This window comes from Eurytemora carolleeae, unplaced genomic scaffold, assembly GCF_000591075.1.
Source record: "Eurytemora carolleeae unplaced genomic scaffold, Eaff_2.0 scaffold505, whole genome shotgun sequence".
NCBI lineage: Eukaryota > Metazoa > Arthropoda > Copepoda > Calanoida > Temoridae > Eurytemora > Eurytemora carolleeae.
In genome coordinates this window covers 678-22,023 of record NW_019396425.1, presented here as the reverse complement: position 1 = coordinate 22,023, position 21,346 = coordinate 678, and the positions used below count along the sequence as shown (strand labels likewise).

General features: G+C 33.9%; 1 protein-coding gene and 1 long non-coding RNA gene across 4 annotated transcripts; both read right to left on the bottom strand.

The window, feature by feature from the left end:
- Positions 1 to 1,165: 1,165 nt before the first annotated feature.
- On the bottom strand, positions 1,166 to 2,086 carry LOC111703051 (uncharacterized). Of its 2 annotated transcripts, none has more exons than XR_002765547.1 (2): positions 1,735 to 2,086; positions 1,166 to 1,294 (listed from the first exon to the last, which is right to left on the bottom strand). It is a non-coding gene; the product is annotated as an uncharacterized LOC111703051 (long non-coding RNA). The 2 variants fall into 2 exon arrangements; XR_002765548.1 differs by having other exon boundaries at positions 1,746 to 2,086.
- Positions 2,087 to 2,591: 505 nt separating this feature from the next.
- LOC111703050 (pleckstrin homology domain-containing family F member 2) lies at positions 2,592 to 14,732 on the bottom strand. 2 transcript variants are annotated; one of them, XM_023474901.1, is made up of 9 exons: positions 14,703 to 14,732; positions 11,952 to 11,998; positions 9,418 to 9,498; positions 8,225 to 8,379; positions 7,245 to 7,376; positions 6,141 to 6,283; positions 5,603 to 5,745; positions 3,577 to 3,644; positions 2,592 to 2,699 (listed from the first exon to the last, which is right to left on the bottom strand). In XM_023474901.1, exons 2-9 carry the CDS (start codon positions 11,965 to 11,967, stop codon positions 2,607 to 2,609), a joined length of 831 nt encoding a protein of 276 aa, XP_023330669.1. In that variant the 5' UTR covers positions 11,968 to 11,998; positions 14,703 to 14,732; the 3' UTR covers positions 2,592 to 2,606. The 2 variants fall into 2 exon arrangements, with proteins under 2 accessions (XP_023330669.1, XP_023330670.1); XM_023474902.1 differs by lacking the exons at positions 11,952 to 11,998; positions 14,703 to 14,732 and adding an exon at positions 11,408 to 11,432.
- Positions 14,733 to 21,346: the final 6,614 nt, after the last annotated feature.

Sequence of the window (21,346 nt, the reverse complement as noted above, 5' to 3'; positions counted from 1 at the left end):
AGGATTGGATAAAACCAGGGAGTAAGGAAAAGAAAGGAGATACAACTGACGCGGTACGCCCTACCATATGATTACACATGCTTTGCAGACAGTACTACATTTGAATAAGAAATATTTGTTTGATGTACAATTACCGTGTATACAATAACCTGCCCTGAATATTTCTTATAAAGAGTACCCGTCTGCGAAGCATGTATAATCATATGATAGGGCGAACCGCGTCAGTTATATCTCCCTTCTNACAATAACCTGCCCTGAATATTTCTTATAAAGAGTACCCGTCTGCGAAGCATGTATAATCTTATGGTAGGGCGAACCGCGTCAGTTATATCTCCCTTCTATTCCTTACTCCCTGGATAAAACAAAACATTCAAACACTACACTGCTGTGGTCTGCAGCTCCTGGGTTATCATGGCTCACAACAGGCTCACCTAACTTCATTTCTCCTCCGAGAATTTATAAAAACCTCTTATTCTTAAATAACTTTCCTAAAATGTTCTTCCTAGGTTTATGTGTCTCAAGAAGAAGGAGAATGGTTTAATTACTAAAGAGTTATTAAAGGTTTGAAAGATGAGCCATAATAAAATAGTCAAATCACTAGTTGCATGGATAATAACTATCCATACGAAGCACTAAATTTAATGTTTGGCATATTTACAGACCCAAAAGTTTTTACAAGGAGGTTAAAAAAGGAAAATAAACGAGACAAAAAATAATAATAAAGTTTTTCACTGGAACAAAAGTACGAAGTGCCGAGAAAAGCAGGAACTTGTAAAATAAAGGCTTGAATACACTGTTGGGTCGCACTATACCTGCTTTGTCTGTTTGAGTACCACGAAACGGTAATTAAATGACAAAAAATGTCGTTTTGATCCGTCAAAACATTTGCGACATTCATTTTAACGTAAAATTTTTGAATTATTCTTAAATTATCCATTTGCTGCCATTTCTAAAATGTGGTCTGCTTTTATTGTACTTCTGCGACAATTTGGTTTTATTATATAAGTCACAATCTGAACACAATTTGGTTTTATTATATAAGTCACAATCTGAACACAATTATAAAACTGCAGACCACATATAGAAAATGCATGTGCAAAGTAGGTTGACAATTGAATGCAGCAATTTTAGCAGGGCCCATTTGATCTAAAAAAATAAAACAAAATAATGAATACACTTTATTAGAAAATGATAAGATTGGCACTATTTAATTATAAATATACATTTATCTCTGTATCAAAGCAGACTGTTAAGAAAATAAAAAATAAATTTAAGTGCAAAGAATCCAGGTCTCCTATTGGTCGGTTTATTTAGTGTATTCAACCAATCAGAAACTAAGCTACAAATAAATCCCGTCTCCTATTGGAGGTTTTTTTAAAGTGAGTTTAACCAATCAAAGAGTATGCTACGAACAAATAGTCTACTATTGGTTGGTGTATTCAGAAAATTCAACCAGTAAGAGAACATGATGCTAATAAATTCGGTCTCCTATAAGCCGGTTTATTTAGTGTGTTTAAAACCAATCAGAGGCCGAATTTAAAGAAAAAAAAGCGTCGCTGAACCTACAAAAACCGGTTCCAATTGAGCGACAGATCAAATCTTGGAACACTAAAAATAATTCTAAGTGGAACGAACCATGTTTTAGCCACGTCTCAAATTTGAGATGCGGCTCAAATTCTTAAAATTCGGTCTCAAAAAGCAAGATACTAAAACATCCTTTCAACATAAAACTACCAATTAGAGACCTTTCTGCTATATGTTGTATAAGCGAACAAATTATCCAGAGTCTGACAAAACAAGTTCATGGTGGAAAAAAGTGAAAATTATACTGAAATATTCATCATGATTTTTTTGTATAAAAACAAATATAAATATTCTGTTATATCACACATTCATTAACTGGCACTGTTAGCTAAAAGTAGTCTTATAAATAATTAAAGTTATTTTCTCTTGCTTGATATTTTAATTATCAAAAATAATTTCTTTAATATAAAATATTTTTTCTTTTTATTTTCTTTTATATAAAATATTTTCTTTTAAAATGGGTTTATAAAATATGATTTGAACCTTACAAAATAAAGCTTAGTNATTACTGAGATTCAAATATAATAGCATAACCTTGTTGAACAATTGTCAAGACGACATTTTATAAATTCTTTCGATGTCTTCGAAGTTATGTGTTAAACTGAATAATATATTGTGCACCAAAAACAAACTCCAATCTGGTTTTAATTCTCTTACCCTAAGTGTTCGTAAAATATTCTTGGATTAATTTCTTTAAAACAAATCTAAACTATGGCTTCTGTAAGTATACAGTATGGATTAGTAAAGAAATGTCCTAGTTTTCTTCTCAAAAGAAAAATCGCACAGGGTTAGTCTACTACTATCTATGATTCAGGTTAAATGAGCCAAATGTTAAAAAGCAGATATTATACACCTTTCCACAATATTATCTTGAGATATGGTATTTTAAAAGCAGAGTATACCTTACCCAGCATTATGGTAATTCATGCTATAGGAGAAAGGAAAAACAAGATTTGGATATTATTAACTCTTGAGACACAATCAACAGGATGCAAACTCCCAGGGTTAGTCCCATTCTGGGTTCAGGGCTTACATAATGTAAATCTATTAGAAGATCTAGGTGGTCTGGAGATACCAGGGCTCCCAGCCCATTCTAGGTCTGGAGATTCCTCACCCTGGAACACAATCCTTCTCCAGGGTTGGGTAAGGGTAACCAATTTTTTTTTATATTAAATTTCCTATTCCCTGGACACTCCATGAAAGATTATCATCATTTCAAAATGTCAAATATTAATCATTTGATCTCGACCTACGCATCTCAATCATAATTGACTTCAATATAGCCTAGAGGTCATGACTCCGGCTGTCCTTACCCTAGACCAAGCTGTTTTAATCTTTGACTGTAGCTGTCCTAACCCTGAACCCTAGCTCTCCTGACACTTAAACTAAGCTCCCCAGACCTCTTAATATTGACCCCTAATGACCTGATCTTTTACTACCCTTGACCTTGACCCGTAATTGACCTGACCTCCAACTGCCCTTAAACTTCAACTGACCTGACCTTTAACTATGACCTTGAACCTAAACTGATCTGATCTCTAACCATGACCTTGAACCTCAACTGACCTGACCTCTAACTACCCTTGACCTTCACCCTTAACTGACCTGACCTCTAACTACCCTTGACCTTGAACCTCAACAGACCTAACCTTTAACTACCATTAATCTCAACTTAACTGACCTCAAACTACCATTAACCTCAACTTAACTGACCTCAAACTACCATTGACCTCAAACTACAATTAACCTCAACTGACCTGACCTCTAACTACCATAAACCTCAACTGACCTGACCTCTAACTACCATTAACCTCAACTGACCTGACCTCTAACTACCATTAACCTCAACTGACCTGACCTTTAACTACCATTAACCTCAACTGACCTGACCTCTAACTACCATTAACCTCAACTGATCTGACCTCTAACTACCATTAACCTCAACTGATCTGACCTATTACTACCCATGACCTTGACCCTCGATCAACTGACCTGAATGGCTCCGTTTGATTCTTCATCATCTGAATCCTCTTCTCCAGAAGAATCTGTTCCCTTGGATTCTGAATATTTATAAGTTCAACATAAGGTCAAATTATATGAGGATCAAGGATATATACAGCCAGAACCACAAAACTCTGAAATAGTTTAACATTTTTTAGACTATAGTTAGGACTTTAGATAGTCCAATGGACATGAAACACAGCAATTTTGCGATGTAAAGAGACTTATTTCAGTTAATAAATAAATAATAAATTACTATTAAAACCGGTTTGCTTTGTAACATTATCAAATTCACTTCAGCATTACTCTAATGTCGTCTTCCTATTCTACAGTTTTCTGGTTCTCACTATAGTTTATATCCTGCAGATCTTCTATGATTTTTTATCCCAGTTCCAAATGCTAACATTGGAAAAAATTAAATCGTCAACTAAATTCTTGAATTTCTTTTATTAATTTTTTGTTGTATAAAACAAACTTTCCCTCAAATTTTCAATTTCTATTTCCCCCATTTTGGAAAATATATATTTATCATAAAACATGCAAAGATAAAAAACTTAATAAAAATGGGGAAGTAAAGTGCGCTATGTGCGTAATTATGATAAAACTAAGGTTGACGTTACTCAATACCTACAGATCCAAATTGGACAACAAACGAGTTATCATGAATAAAAGCAAAATTGTACAAAACATAAATCTCTTTTATAAAATATATTTCTTCATATTTTATTTCCATATGACTAGTAAGTTTGATTAAAAATGTTGTATGATTTTTAATTTAAAAGCTAAGATTTTGTTTCGCGAGCTATGGTCTCAAGGCTCAGAAAAGAATATAAAAATAGTTTTGTCATCAGTAAATCAAAGCTCATATCTAGATAATTTGTTCACAAATATTTGCTGTTTATTACTTGCTGTCAATTAATTACTTGTATAAGTCTAATAAAGTTATGTAATCGTGGTGCTAACGGCTTTTATTTAAAAAGAAAAAGAAAAAAACTAAAAATTATTATAAATGCGCACTTTACTCTGTATATAAAAAAACTTCTAAAAATCCCCCAAAACAAAAGCCTATATTAATAAAAGTAAACTTTTCCCAAATAAATACTAACGGGGTTTTTAATCTTTATCAAACAAGACTTAAAAAGGTTTGCAAATTCCCAGGTAAGGCCTGAAAAATCCGAAAAAAGGAAAACTTCAAATAAAAAGGTGATTAAATAAAATAAAAAAATAAAATGACAGAAAACATTTCTAGACTAGGAAAATAAAACAAAAAATAAAAAGGATATAAATATTTAAAGAATACCCAATGATCTAAAACGCCTGAAAGTAGATAATAAAAAATAAAAGGATATATGTATAGATATATGATAATACCCAATGATAAACCAAATTAAAACGCCTGAAAATTTAAATCCCGACGAATGTTTCTAACCCTCAGAAAACAGCTGTTTCACCCTCTCCAGTTCCTTCTCTAAAGCGTCGATATCATCCACATCTAATGCTTTTTCTCCAGCTGCCTGCTCGACCAGCCCAGCAGGCTCCAAACCAAACTCAGCTGATTCGTCAAAGCTGTCCCACCAGAGCGGTACCGGCCCGCCGCTATCCACTCGACGCGCCATCAGCTCGCGCAACTTTGGTTTTGGTAGTTTCTTTAATTGTCGCAGGGTGGCGCGGAGGTCAGATTTCATCATATTTTCGTATACTTTAAGCAATATTAATAGGATTATAGACGTAATTTTAAACATTGCCATGTCCGATTTACAACAACATTAAAACCTCAAAATCTGAGAAACCATAACGTGTCTATAAATCAATAAATTAGCTTTATTTTCTCAGGACAATAAATCCGCAAGACATGACATAAAATAATAACAAATTTTCAGAGAGAAAAATAAGAATTTCTAAGTTACCCTTGATCAAAGGAAGGTGTAATAAATCGGACGGGGCACTAAAGAAATGGAGGGTTGCTTAAAATAGCGTTTACAGTTTTAAAATTAGTTTAGTTTTAGTGAGATTTCACCTTTTGATGTTAAGTCTGCACTGCTGGCGGTTTTTGAAAACTCGTCAAAGCATGAACTGCAGACCCGGAGAGGTTTAGAGGATTGGGCTGGGAGAAGAATACGACGAGAGGAACAACCGTTACAGACAACCAATCCACATTTTCTAAACAATCAATCAATATAATTATTACTTAAAAAGCTTAAATTAATAAAAAAAAAAACACAATACATTTGAAAGTTAAACGATCTCTTTTTCTAGATTAACAAAGTTCAATAGTTTGTTAGAAAATTTTGTTTCTAACAAAATGTCTAGCGAGTACAAATTAGTTAGTAGTAATGTTCAATAATTTTCCCCCCAGAAGGTAAGCGCGGAATATATTTTAAAGGCTTCACTCCGCTAAACTGGGAGAAATTAATGGATTTTAGGGAAATAGAATGATTATCAGGATAAATATCCCATTTATCACCCGAATAAAACCCAAGCTATGGTAGGGGAGGGGGTTAATTCTTAAAATTATACATCCAGAAAACACCCGAATGAAACCAAACTGGATGTACCTGCAATGATGCCTTCTGTTAACTAGTGTGAACTGAACCCGTTTACAGTGCATACAGGTGTTTGCCTCCGAGTCTGGTATCCAGACTGCAGCATGCTCAGCAGACGCTTTCTTACCAGACTTCTTCAGCAGGTCGTTTATACACTATACAGTACAACTCAACGGTCAAACAGTACAACTCACAGGTCAAACAGTACAAAAACAGTACAACTCATAGGTCAAACAGGACAACTCACAGGTCAAACAGTACAAAAACAGTACAACTCAACGGTCAAACAGTACAAAAACAGTACAACTCAACGGTCAAACAGTACAACTCACAGGTCAAACAATACAAAAACAGTACAACTCATAGGTCAAACAGGACAACTCAACGGTCAAACAGGACAACTCAACGGTCAAACAGTACAACCCAAAGGTCAAAAAGTTCAACTCAAAGGTCAAACAGTACAACGTATGGGTCAAACAGTACACCTTATGGGTTAAACAATAAAACCTATGGGTCAAACAGTTCAACTCATAGGTCAAACTATAACTCACAAGTTAAAAAGTACATAGCAAACATAAAAATGTCACTGTAATTTCAAGTGACCCTCCATTTAAAGAGGGGCATACCCGGTTAAACATGGTTACCCTTGAAAATTCACAAAAGCACAAATATGTTTTTCCTTCTTTATCACACAAAGCTTTTAAGGGTACTGTTTTGAATCGGACATACCACTCAACTAATGAAGGTTCAATTGAAATTACGCTTACAGTCCTCCTAAGAAGTAAAAAAAGAAAATATTGAAAAATCTCAACTCGTCCATATCTCAACTCGTCCATATCTCAACTCGTCCATATCAATGTTATGAGATTCATAACTTCATAAGACTGTATAAAATACCATGTAACCATGTAACCATGTAACCATGTAACCATGTAACCATGTAAACAGTAGAAAAATTCTCTCTTAATTATAAAATGTTGCAAGATGATTCCTAATTGCATATATTTAATCTATAAAAAGAGGCATAAAACACATTTAGCAGTTGAAACATTTACTAATGAAGAGGACGTTTCGTAATTTAAAGAAAAACAAAGACGACAATAAATATTTTCTTACTTTATTAATATGCGCCATCCACTCCTGTTTCTCCGACGCAGTTGCCGCGTAAACTGCAAAGGATTTTCCACGTGTACAGATCAACCAGCCATTTTTAAAATGGACCTCATCTTCCACAGATTTTAATTTAACCTTCAAAATGTTAAATAATTAAAACTTTTTAAAGGCAATTAATGAAATAAATAAATAAATTGTTTCATGGAAAAAGAAACTCGTGACATTATCTTAAAACTGCAAAGGTTGCATTTAAACATATTTTATATCAGTGTTTTGGATCCGGATCCGTTGGATCCGCAACATTTTGGCTTCCTAGCTCTAGATCCGGATCCGAGGGGCAAAATATCAATCACAATCCGAATTTGAACTGTTGAAAACATATTTTTAAAAGTTTCCGTATCTCTAAATGGTCGATAAAGTTTTTGCATAAAAATAAGCGAAAAAATCCTTGGAAACTTCTTTTGTTATAAAATCGGGCTTAAAGAAATGTTAATGAACTTGATCAGGAATCGGATCCATTTTTTTCCAGGGCGAATCTAGGATCCGAGGACCCGCATCAAACTGAAATGGATCCTAAGCACTGATGATCTTATTTTTACACAACAGTTTTTAGACTAAGAAAATTAAGATTACAACTTAATTAATTTAACATGAATTGAGAACAAAAAGTAAGTGTACGCTTCTAATAGTTTTTGCCCTGCATAGTCGGGAAATTATACCAGAAAGGTTTTTATATTTCCAAAATTATCCCATTCGAGATGATCCAGATATTTTTCATCAATTTTTTCACGTTAATTTTCATTATTTTTACGACCATTTTTCTTTTGTGGATCAAGTATAAGTTCAGTAACAATAAATAAAAAATAGTTTTCCCCCTGCATCTCCCCAAAGAAATTATTTTTTTTTTGAAAAATATTTCTTTCTCTCATATTTAGTAAAGGATTTATAAAACTGAATTTAGGACGACGCGGGGGTATAATTACCTCTTCTAAAGGTATGATGTGTTGCTTGTTATATTTCTTCTTGTTAATGATAATGTTCCCGTACACCAGGAGATCATTGAACAAGAAGAACTGACGAGGCTTAGGTTTCTTTCTGCAAGCTTTAGTTAGGACTCCTTCTCCGACCAGGACCCGTCCTACTCAGGGTATACAGAATATTATTAGAGATAAAAATCGTGTTATCATTCCTTATTCTTCAAAAGTTCTTATAACACATCAAACCGCTAATTATTATCTAAAATCATCCTTATACTATAAAAAATGGGTTACCTTTACACTCTCTACACTCTACACTCACAAAACGCTACAGAGATAAAACGCTTCAATCTAATATGACCAAAAAAATAAACATTACATTTTTTTTTTCGAAAACCATTCTTAATGTGTTCACCACAATACAAAATATCAAGATACTATTAGTCAATAGAAGCTCTACTTTAACCTTCTCTCATAAAATCTCCATGGCTTAGTTCAACCTGAACTTCACTTTACAACCATAGACCACCCTTGAAGGGACTCCAGGCGTAATTTCAAGTGACCCTCCATTTGAAGAGTGGTGTCAGATTCACAACAGTACTTTTTAAACCTCAAGGTTTTCTAACTTACTCCTCGTTAATCTACAGGAACGCTTTGCTGAACACTTTGTTTGCAAGCTGTTATATGAAATGAAAGAAAGATCGTCATAAACGTCAAAACGGCTGAACCGGTCAGGCTCAAATTTTGTGTGGGACCTTACGTGGCACCAGGGAAGGTTTATGAATGATCAAAATTCTAAAATATGCCTCCATCAAAATTTGATTTTTATTGAATATTTGGAAATTTTTTAAAATCCACGAAATTTTTTGATGAAATCCGCGAACTTTTTCTGTTTTTTTTTTACAATGTACACAAAGAGAACATGTTTACAATTGAAATAGAAGTTGCCTAGTATTTTAAATATATCAATATTTCAAAACTTTACATGGGAAGAAAAAAAAGGGTTTTCTTTGAATTTATAACGTACTAGCTGTGTTCAGTTCAACTCTATACGCTGCGTACATCGGATTTATAACTTTACAGCTGAATTCAAGCGGTTTTCAGCAGATTTTGATTTTCACAAAGAGATCTCTGTGCTCGATGGTCACTTAAAATTACGCTTACAGTCCCTGAACACTGTAATTAGCTTATTATCTGACCTGGGACAGCTAAAGGTTGACCAGCAGATCCAAAGCATCCCTCCACAAGTCCTATCCTCCGCGCATTCGCCTCAGAGTTCACTGTAACACCATTTAAATATAGTGAATCACCCATCTCGGGGCGGAGAGAAATCTCTTCCGTTTGAACTCGTCTCCCGTCCCTACTTGGAGAACATGAGAAGAATCCGTCCTATCCTCTACTAGTTCTCTATACAAATAAACTGAATGGAAGTAAGGCCTTGAACGGAACACTTGTGTTTATGGACCACGCATTATTAATCAATAACAAGCCCAGGAAGTTAACGGGAAAGTAAAAAATATAAACTTAAATAACCTTTAGTCAAATATATTCAAAATCTCAAAATCTCCAAAAGCGAATCACAAAGATTAAAGGGAAGGGTTAAAAACGTGTTAAAAACGATTTAAAATAAAATGTACAATTTAAAAGTCTTGATCTCGATCTTAGTTTGGTGCATTTACCAGGACGGATACTCAGGATTCACTCCTGATCTTGATCTTAGTTTAGTGGATTTACCAGGACGGATACTCAGGATTCACTCCTGATCTTGATCTTGTGCATTTACCAGGACGGATACACAGAATTCACTCCATGTGTGGGAAGAACACCGCGCGAAGGGCAACAATTAAATCTCCCCCTTTAACGCGCTTAGGAGAGGGAAAAATAGTTTCATTTGTGGAATTATAGAAAAAAAAAAAATATATATTTTGGGGGCATTGTCCTCCTATCCCCCACCCCCCTCCCCGTCTCCAGTATATAATCTTGTAGATATATTTCTGGAACAAGTGTGAATATATGTCGATAATGAATAGTTAAAATGCTGCGTAGAAAAAATTAAAGATGATTACACTGAGAATATCAATTGCATATTACAGATGCCTAACAAAATGATTATATAACCGTTGTTGCTTCACTCCCCCCCCCCCCATTTTTACTAAATGATATATTAGATCAAGGAACTTTTAAGGTTTTTGTTTCGACTTAAATGAATAAATTAGGGCAAAATAGATATTTTTTTTAGTAAATGGTTTGAAAAGCCGGAAAAAAACGGGTCCTTAATTCGTCAAAGTTATTTCACTTTGATCTTTATCCAGAGATCGGAAACTATGTGGATCATGCTAATATTGAACAATTGATCTCGTTATCCAAGAGGATCAATGCAATTAAATCAATTCAATGAAGACGACTTTTTTGAATCTGAAGATTTCATCCCTGATGAAAATTTACTTTTAAACAAAAAGAAGCTCAATTTCTTTGTTTACATTTGAATACGTCCTGTTCAACAGATATCTTATTATTAGTACAAAATATCTTTTTCATTCAAGATGAGTGATTAATCAAACATTGTAAATGAAAAGATAAAGGGATTATCCCGAAACCGAGGGGGTTAGGGGAAGTTTGGCGAGACAATTCTGACTTGAACCTTTTCTAAACGTTTTGAAACAAAAGTCATTTATTTCTCACAAAAAAAAATTATTTAAACCGCGATGACCGTTTAAAAATATTATTTTATAAAAGAGGGAAGACTGATCGTTCAGAAACTACGGTTATAAAATAAACGTTTTCAGTTTATCAAATTGTAGTATTAATTCTCTTTATCAATTTCTGCAAGAAGAACGGATAAGACAAACACACTTGTGAATTTTTTAAGAAAAATGAATAATTTTTTAAAATTAAAAAAAAATATTCAAAGTACAGTTAATAATTTTTATTAAATAAAGCTTTTAAAGCTTTTACTGTTAGCAATTTATATGTAATCCAAATCATTTTTGACCGTTTAAAAAAAAAATATTAAAAGAACTCTATATGTCAGTACAGTAAAATAATTTAACTATTTAAAAGCTTGTTCTGTTAAGAACTTATTACAGTGTACAGTTCTGTTAAGAGTAGTACAGCTTACACTACACTACTGTACAGTGTACACTACAGTTTAAAATTTCAAACATTAATATTAAAAATTTCAAACTCTACCTTCCATAATATAAGACCGTTACTAATGAAGGTATTGCGGATACAGGATATACACTCTATAGAAACTCCCTCTAAAGCTTTTACAGCTGATATATACGTTTATACAGATTATGCATTTGGATTATTAGAACACCCAGGGGTGTATAATAAGAGGCAATGGTTTATGAAGTTTTTTTTTATCTTATTTGATTCTATTTAACCAAATATTTATAATGTCCCTCCTCCCCAACTGTTGAAAATTAAGGTGGTAGTTATGTTTGCGCATTTTTGATTTTATTCGCTGAATTTGGGAGAACAATTTTTTTTAAGGGAATTGAATTGATTTTAGGGTGAATAATATCTACTAGGATGAAAAAACTTGCTATCAGATGTTCAATTTTACCCCCCCCCCCCTCCCAGCATCCAAAATCATTTCCCCGTGGCGCGGGGGGGGGTATTTCTTGAAAATTTAAACCCCTCCTATAAATCAAAATTGCTCAACAAATAGGACTTAACGTAAAAAAATTATCAGTATATTATGTTTAAGAGCAAATATAATTCTTACCTAGATTATCCACCATTCTTCAGCTGTAATATATCATCATTTAATTTCTGAAAATAATGGACAGATTTAATTTTAGTTATTTTTTCCATGCAGGACATGTAAACGTAATTTCAAGTGACCCTCTGGCCTCTATGATATGTACTGTTCACAATGGTACCCTTGTCTCACCGAGATCAAATTGTATATCCAGAGGCAGAATTAAAAAAATTTGAGCCGCAGCACAAAACTGGTTGCTTCCCCATAAAATCGTATTCAAAGTTCAAGCCTGCACTCAATTGAAATCGGGTTTTGGCGGATTTGAGACGCGGCTCAAATTCATTAAATTAGGACTCTGGTTTTTGATTTTGAAAACTAACACTTTTTCAAGTCTTACATTCCACATTATTGATCAGATTAAGGTTTCAAAAATATATTGATGTAAATCGATTAGTCCTTCTAACCTTATGACGACTGTTCCTTAAATGCATATTATGCATCCTTGAAGGAAATATTCCACGTGTATCTACTTTTGTAATAAGTAAAAATAGGTCTAGAGAAAAATTTAAAAATATAAGTTAAGTTTAGGAAAAAGATGTTCATCATTTTCAAGATATTTTCTATAAGAAAAAAAATAATATCTAAAACATAATTTAACTAAACTCTTGGGCATTACTGGATAGAGGAGGACATCCTCCTAGTCTAATTTTTTAAAATTTTTAGCAAATATTTAGCAAGAGAAACCTTAAAAATTTTTATGGCGCTTTCTTTGTTTTACTTTTTATCAAAAAAGTAAATGTGCCAATAGTACCAAACAAACCTAACTTGAATTAAAAAAAAAAATTTTTTGTGAAAATTAAAGAATTGGACCACAATGGCAAGTTTTTATCCTTATCAAATGTATTTACCCAAAAATTCTGTAATTAAACTAAAAATTGTTTGGTTAACCAGCAAACAAACATAAATTCTGGAGAAAAAATGTTTGAAGAGGGGAGAGACTGGACATCAAAAGTAATGTTTTTTTTTCCTTTTTGATTTGTTCACTCAAAAATTTCAAAGATTTTCCAAAAAAAATGCACCCCTGATATATAATCAACAAACAGGGTTTGTTTGGGTTAGATTATATATGAAAGATAAAAGATTCTTTAAGTAGATAAAAAAAAATCAATATTTTTCTTTTCTAANCTTCTATGGGGTGCAAAAATTGTATTAGCAAAAAGTGCGGAGTGCTGGTCCCTCCCCAACGTTACAGCTCTCGTACGCCCCTCATTTTTAAGACTGAATTTAAAAAGTTCGTTCAAAAATTTACATAATCATAATCATTTGGCCGGGTCTGTCAAGAACAATTTTTGGACCCCCCCCCTCCTATAAATTTTGTGCATGACCCAACTATTTTACATAAAAATTATTATTTATTTGAGTTAGGTAATGACAATTTCTAGGCCGAGCGCTGCGGCCCTGCCAGGCTAGGGAGCAGAGCGCCGTAGATAGGACAGGCTAGGAGGCCGAGCGCCGTAGATAGGACAGACTTGGGGCCGAGCGCCGTAGACAGGACAGACTAGGGAGCCGCGCACTTTGACCATTTGTAAAATACAAGCTTAAGTGTACAAAATTGATAGAAGGGGGAGGGGCTGGAGGGGGGGGGGACGTCAAAAATCGTAATCTAGGAAATTACAGATTATTTTTTCTTAAAAGGTTTGGGTCTGTCCTAGAGAGCAATTTTTGTAGACCCCCTCCCCCCTCCTATCAATTTTGTACATCCTCCTATCAATTTTGTACATGACAACTATTTTCAATTAAATATTAGTATTTATTTAGGGTTAGGCTAGATTAAGACACTTTCTGGGTCGAGCGCTGCGGCCACGGGTTAGGTTAAGTTAACGACACTTTCTGGGCCGAGCGCTGCGGCTAGGACAGGCTAGGGGACCGAGAGCTGCGGCCCCATGTCTTACATTTAAGATCAATGTACAAAATTGATAGAAGGGGGGGGGGGTCCAAAAACTTCCGAATTTAAGATTTAATCCCTCCACTCCCCCCACACACACACTTTTACAAAAATTTAGGTGAATTCGGTGTACACTGTACAATACATATATGTCAATATACTATGAGTCATGATCTAGATTTACAGACGAATTGTCTGGGTCGTCTGTGTTGAGTGCCTTCCAAAGGAAGCAATCTCTAAATATATTATTTACATTCTGATAATAAGTTATTTAGATGCCTTAAAAAATGAAGAAAACGGGTCTGTCCTAGTATACGATTTTTGGACCCCCCCCCTCCTATCAATTTTGTACATGACCATTTATTTTTCAGCAAATTTATTATTATTTATTTTTTTGTTATTTAGGGTTAGGTTAGGTTAAGATACTTTCTGGGCCGAGCGCTGCGGCTAGGATGGGCTAGGGGGCCGAGCGCTGCGGTCACGGGTTAGGTTAAGTTAAGAAACTTCCTGTAACACCCATGTACAAAATTGATAGGAGGGGGGGGGGTCCAAAAATCGTATACTAGGAAATTACCAAGAAAACTGCTCATAATTTGTGTTTATAAAATATATAAAATTATAAATAGGAATTAATGAATTTTTATGTCAAACAATAACAGATCTGACGTCAACTGACACACTGCTCGAGTACTGCAACTGAAGATAAAAAAGTATCTCAACTGTAAAAATTGCTTATTGAAGCGTGAAGCAACCCCCACCCCACCTTTCTCCACCTGACTGTTTAGTTCAGTAGTAGCGTATTAACATATATGTGTTTAGGTGCGCCCCACCTTTGCATTTCCTGAATCCTGCTCCCTTCAATACTTAATTCTAACTGAAGTGAGATGGGTTGGGTTTGGAGGAATTAAAAAGAAAATAATTTAAACGACGACATTCTGATTCGTCCTAAGTGTTTACAAATGTCGTTTTTCCTCACAGGGGCGTATACAGGATAGAGAGGGGGGGGCAAGGGATAAATTTCCCCCGCCCTATACAATGTGATAGATTTTATATTTCTTTCCATAATTTAAACTGAAGAATTAATTAATTCAATTGAGGTAATTAATGAAAAAATAAAATAGATACATAGATAAAATAGAAACTGCGCAGCACAAAGAAATATTTCAAATGAACATAAAATAGTTCAAATGAACATAAAACAGTTCAAATGAACATCAAATAGTTCAAATGAACATAAAACAGTTCAAATTAACGATAAAATAGATCAAATGAACATAAAATAGTTCAAATAAACATAAAATAGTTCAATTAACATAAAATAGTTCAAATGAACAAAAAAATCGAGTGCTTTCTGACAGACTTATTTGGGAAGTTTTATTTCTATCCTGTCTTGTAAAATGATGGTTTTAATTTTTTTTTATATTTTAAGAAGCTTTTCCCTTCCTTTTTTAATCTAGATTATATGATTCTAATGAACCATTGTACAGCAAAATGTAACATGGAGACAAATTAAAATTTTATAGGAAATTTGGCCAGGCTTAGGAAAAGCTGTTTGAACTCATCCTCAAGCTTGCAGGAAGTTTTCCGAATTTTTGTTTGGGGAAAACTGACGAATTTCATGATTAAACTTTTCTGGGTCTTTACAGGCATTTACATCCTTTACTTTCCCTGTATATTAAAAAAAGTATTGGCTATATTTATGATTAATACATTTTTTAATAGTTTAACTGAAAACTCTACAATCCACATCAATTATTATACCTCCATTTTTTTGTTTTGATACAAATAGCTTTTCAGTAGCACTTAAGCTTAAGCTAGGGAAAGAAAACATAATACAAAACAGGCAAAACCACTATCTTAAATGTGTGATAAGTTAAAAATCTAGTTTTTTAGTCTTAAGTAATTAATTTTTTTGGCGCTACGACATCTGCTCTATTTCCATTTGCTCTGTGGCCATTTGCTCTATTAACCATTTGCTCTATAGCTAGGGTTTCCAGCGAAAATTTTGCATTTTTCGCCAAAAAAATTTCGCGACCATTTCGCTTCATTATGGCATTTGCTTTGCTCACGAAAAATGCGAAAATTTTGCGAAAAATGCAAAAGCTTCGTTAAAAAAATAATGCGTCGAAAATTTCTCGAAAAAATAATGCGAAAATTTTGCGAAGAAAATGGACATTATCCAAAACAAATTAAAGTTTTGCAAAAAATACAGAATTTTTAAAAACAATGCAAATTTTAGCGAAAAAGTTGTGAAAATTCATTGAAAAAGACAGAACTTTGAAATACAAGACTCATTTTCAAAGAGGGCCGATTAAAGAGCCCAATTGATGGACAGAAGAAGGTTCCTTACTCAACCTGATTTGATTCTCAGACCGAACCCCTACAGACAAGTCCAAGATAGAAGATCCTGCTCTGCCTTGACTCCATCCCTTATCTCCAATATGATGAACAACATTCTTCCTAAATGTTAAAAAGTTATTTTTTGACCCTCTAGCCTATCCTTACAATAAAAAAAACAATAAAACCTGAAATGAAAGTGACAACCAGTTATCTTGGCTGCAAAGGATACATCTCTAAAAAACCATTGATACCAGCTGCCTCAAAATTGTTGATGAGATGGGTTGGACTGTATGCTAGTTGAATACCACTGTCTATCATACGTTTTATCTGGGTCCAAAATGATATGTAGGTTACTATCTGCTTATTGCAGAACTCCAAAAGCACAAGGTAAAACCTTGCCCTCTGATATGTTTCCAAACACAACATACACCTGGGCATAGGGAACAGTTAGCTGTTGAGAAAGTTCTATCAGCATACCAAACTTTGAACTGTTTCAGCAGGTCTACTGACTGTACTCATAAAGAACATAAATGTTGTATCACCATTCTCCACAGTATCACCTGAGTAGCAAAAAAAACGCTCACCATCAGCAGTCAACTTGTACTTCTCTGGAAGGAGTTACACTGCTTCAGTGAAGGTCTGTAGTGTGACAGGATGCCAACCATGAGCAACTCTGTAAAGATCATATAAATGCACAGGAAGTCTTGGGCATTAGCTGGCCCCCCTGTTGCCTAAGATTTTTCAAATAATTCCTCCAGGAGGTAAAGTAGGATTTTCTTTTGCTTTATTCAAGGAATTCAAGGCATCACATTCAGCTATATTTCATTATTCATTATCTTTGTAATATCTGTAGATGGCTGTGCTCAGGGACGCTTAGAAGTTCTTTTTCTTCTATGAAGGTTGTAGCCACTGCAGAACATTTCTCCCTTCTGTATTCAAGACATCTCTATAAGGACTAATATCCTCCCTGTTTGTTTAGAGTATAATAAATGTAGTTTTCACCACATATCAGGTTAGTTTTACCCCTCTTATTATTGAGCGGTCTCGCCGAACTCTCCGATTTTTCTTTGTGTGCTGGAGGAGGGATGTAATCCTCCCATGGAATCTCCTCTGCTGTTGGTGTTGTGATTGTTGTCTCATCCCTTCCCACTGTTACACCTCCGCTTCCTGCAGATTCTCCTAACCGAGGTCACAACCTACTCTTCTTCGGAATCCTCATGTCTTTTAATGTTTTGTCCCAACGCATGATCTAGAATTTGTTCCGAGGTTTTAACCATTGATGCAATGTTCTCGACTGCTACAATCAATTTGGCAGAAGGGTTCTACCAAAGGTTTATATATGAGGTTAGATTAGGCGCGTGCACAGGATTTTAGCCAGGGGGGGGCAAGATTTCACGCGAAGCGCGAAAAAAAATTTTTGCCCCCCCCCCTGGCTGTTTTTTGCCCCCCCTGGAATTGTTTTGTTTAAAAAGTCAATCAACACCATAAAAATACACCAAAAAGACTACATTTTTGAGTGTTACTAACCTAATAGAGTCTAAAATTTATACTAAAATTTATTCCTTTGCTCGAAAAACTAACTTTAACTTTTTAACTTTATAAATTTATAAATTTATCACTTAATTCCATCACAGCTAACTAAATCNAAATATTCTGAATTTGAAATATCAAAGGTTTACAACATCAGATTCCAAAGGTTTACATATTTGAGTTTGTGCCAAAGACTCAATTCCTTTATAAATTGACTGTAAGAAAAAATAGAAAAATAGAAAATAGAATACCTTTATTACATCTTACATCATGTTATAAGCATCTAATATGTCGAGGTCTTGTTTTTGCAAAAGTTTTAGTCTAAAGTATCTTAAAATTTTGTGTTAACAGTGAATTTGGACAAATCCTTAGTCTTTGTCATTGTCAGCTGTTACTTTTTAAATTTGTTTCCTTTTAATTTTCTATTTTCCAGGGGGGGCAGGGCCCCCCCTGGAACTCCCAGGGGGGGGCAAGAGGACTACTGCCCCCCCCCTATGTACGCCACTGGGTTAGATACTCTGGATGCGCTTCAATGACTCCAATGTACGGGAAATGTACACTGTAAGTCCTCATATGAATTCAAGAATTCTTGATTAACATAGAGGCGTACGAGATCATTGTGTAGGGGGACATTTTTTGGTGTCCCCCCTTGGTAACATTGTCCGGCCCCTTAAAAACCCCTTTTTGAAAAAATGTTTATATCTTTTTTAACTTTGTTAAGGTAAACTATTCGATCACTAAGCACTAAACACTTTCATATTACAAGTATTGATAAGTTATTTATGTAATTCTCTTCATTGGACTCATCAGACACTCCCTTTATACTGTGCGCGTGTAAGCTTCAAGGGGTGAAAAATATCTATATTTTCAAAGCATACTTAAATAGAATACATGCGTAATTTCAAGTGGCATGTCTTATGTACCTTTGTACATTTTTCCATCGTTTCTGGAGCAATTGAAATTCATGAGTCACTTTTGTAAAGAAACCACAAATGAAAATAATCAGTTTTCAAAATGGAAAACATGGATATTTAATGCAATACTTAATCAGACAAAGCTTTGAAAGGTATTTTTGTGAATCAGAACTGAAATTATGTCTGCAGTCACTTTCAACCTCTCAATTGAATCTTTATTAATTAAACTACATCTGCTTATGTAGGTTTGTGAACATGAAAAAAACAAAATTATTTTTAAAAAAGTTAATGAAAAGCTTTACAATTGTACTGCCTCCGAAATCAAGAATCTGAGGATTTTTTCAACAAATCTCCAGATGTAATATTAAATTAACCCCCCCCCCCTGCGTGCCCCCCCCCCGTCCCAGGGGGGGGGCACTCGTATTTAATATTCATACTAAACAGTTTTTGACAACTGTCCTATATGTAAGTTAACACTATAGATAATAAAACCAATTATCTGTTCAGGTTTCCAGTCCCGCAGATAATTGAAATCTGTGGTTACTCTTCGTAAAATAAAATTTCTCTGTTAACAATGAGAATTCCTGAAAGATAAAGATAATCTGGAAAAAATCTCCTAAATTGTCGAAACATTCCACACTTTGTAAATAACAACCAAGGAGTACTTAGCGGCCCCTTTTGTTCTGGTAAATCCGCCCCTCCCCCCCAACCCAACCCAATACACCGGGTTAAGTGAATTTCTTTATCTCCGGTAGGTCTTTAATCTTTATTCATTGATGAAAGGAGGGGGGGGGGGTGGAATTACCCCGCCCCCTCCTCCCTTTTATACCGCATCAAATTCTTAATCTTCCACTTTTTAATAAATTGTTTACAATTCGTCTGAGTTCTTAAGATTAAATATTATTATTATTTTCTTAGTTTAGTTCCATCACTCATCAATAAGTCCTAAGATTATATTTCCAAGTTTAAACTCTAGATTAAGTATTATTTACTTTTACTGAAATATATGATTTATTTTCGACTAACTAAAGTGCCCGGGGCTACCCGTGGAATAATAAGAAATTTAATTTGGTTCAGCCGTATCATATAAATTTATCGATATTATGAGAACCAAAAATGTTAATTAAAGATATATTACTAAATATTAAAGTAATCAAAATTGTGGTTTACCTAATTCTTGTCTGTTAAATTACATCAGTGATGTTCTTCTAGTTTTATTAAATTTTTTGTGACAACTCACCATGACCTCCGGGGAAGGTTTATGGATGATGAATAATGTTGAATTTTGCCTACAAAAAAATTCTAACAAAAAATCCGCAAAATACGATTTACAAAGAAAAATGGCAACATCAAGAGCAATGACTTACAGCTAAAATTTTTAACATTTTGAAAAGTTATTTCTCAATATTAGTTTTCTGATAGCAAAAATCTAAAATCATTTTGAAATGAATTAAAAAAACACCCTAAAATCTAGTCTTAGAAGTCTTATTGGTCTTATGCAAGGTTATATAACTTTGGTCTTATATATGAAGTGATGCAGCTTATTAAATATTTATTTGAATTTTGGTAGTTCGTTTATTATTGACAAATTTCCTAATTTTTTTCTTTTTGTTTCCTTTTTTTTTAAAAATCAAGTTGCCCGAGCTGTTATTTAGCCATAAATTCAAGAGACAAGTCGTATCTGAATTTCATCCTTGTGTTCTCAGGTTCTGCTCGAATGTAAAAAGTCATAATATTTCATATAGATACAAACTCGATATGTTTCTGGAAATCTATTGAAATTGAGTGTTAGGAAAACATCATAAATATTAGAAAATTATTTATTTATTTATTAAATTTTTTTAATTTTCCTGAAATGTGAAGAAAATCCAAACATTGGTTTGAATATAAGAAATTGTAAAATCAATTGTATACCTCAAGGAGACTTACGAGTAATTTCAAGTGACCCTCTATGTAAAGATGGTAATGACTGATTCACAAAGGTACCCTTGAAATCTTTCTTCGATCAAACATGTGTGAGAAATTGCTGTTTTTCTATTTTAATTGTGATATTTCTTTTATGTTTTCTTGCAGTAGAAATGCAAAAGTCACGTTTATATGTAGAGAAACCACAATTGAAAATTTGAAAATTGTAAAGGACGTTTGATTCAGGTTGGCATTTTTGTGTTCTCATTTAAACTAGTTATAATTGTCTTAAGATCATTTGCAAATTAGACAGTCTATTTTACATTTACAAACAGTTATCCGCAGGGGCGGATATAAGGATTCTGTAGGGGGGGAAAAAAATTTTTACCCCCCTAGAAATTTTTTTACCCCCCCTAGAAAAATATCATGATGTATATCAAATTATTGGTTTTAATTGGGTTTGTGGTATCTGGGAACCACAAATACGTGCAATAAATGGTATCTAAAAATCTACACTTCATGAGATTTATACAAGTACTTAAACCTGTTTATATCTATCATGTTTGTAACCTGATGACGCTGCAGCTCGGGTTGGTCCTATTCTGCGGGCCCAACTCCTCATGCGTTGTCATATATATATATTTGTAACCTGCACCACAATACTTCGGCTATCTCCATATATTGAGATAACTTTATATGTTTAATGCACGTACATAATTAACACCCTAGTAATAAAATCATTTACAAGTATAAGAATATTTATTGATACATTCAATCTCACATTT

Coding starts and splice junctions, on each gene's coding strand:
- LOC111703050 (XM_023474901.1), bottom strand. Junction 7,377..8,224: donor ACATCATACCTTTAGAAGAG/GTAATTATACCC, acceptor AACATTTTGAAG/GTTAAATTAAAATCTGTGGA. Junction 3,645..5,602: donor TGCAGACTTAACATCAAAAG/GTGAAATCTCAC, acceptor ATAAATATTCAG/AATCCAAGGGAACAGATTCT.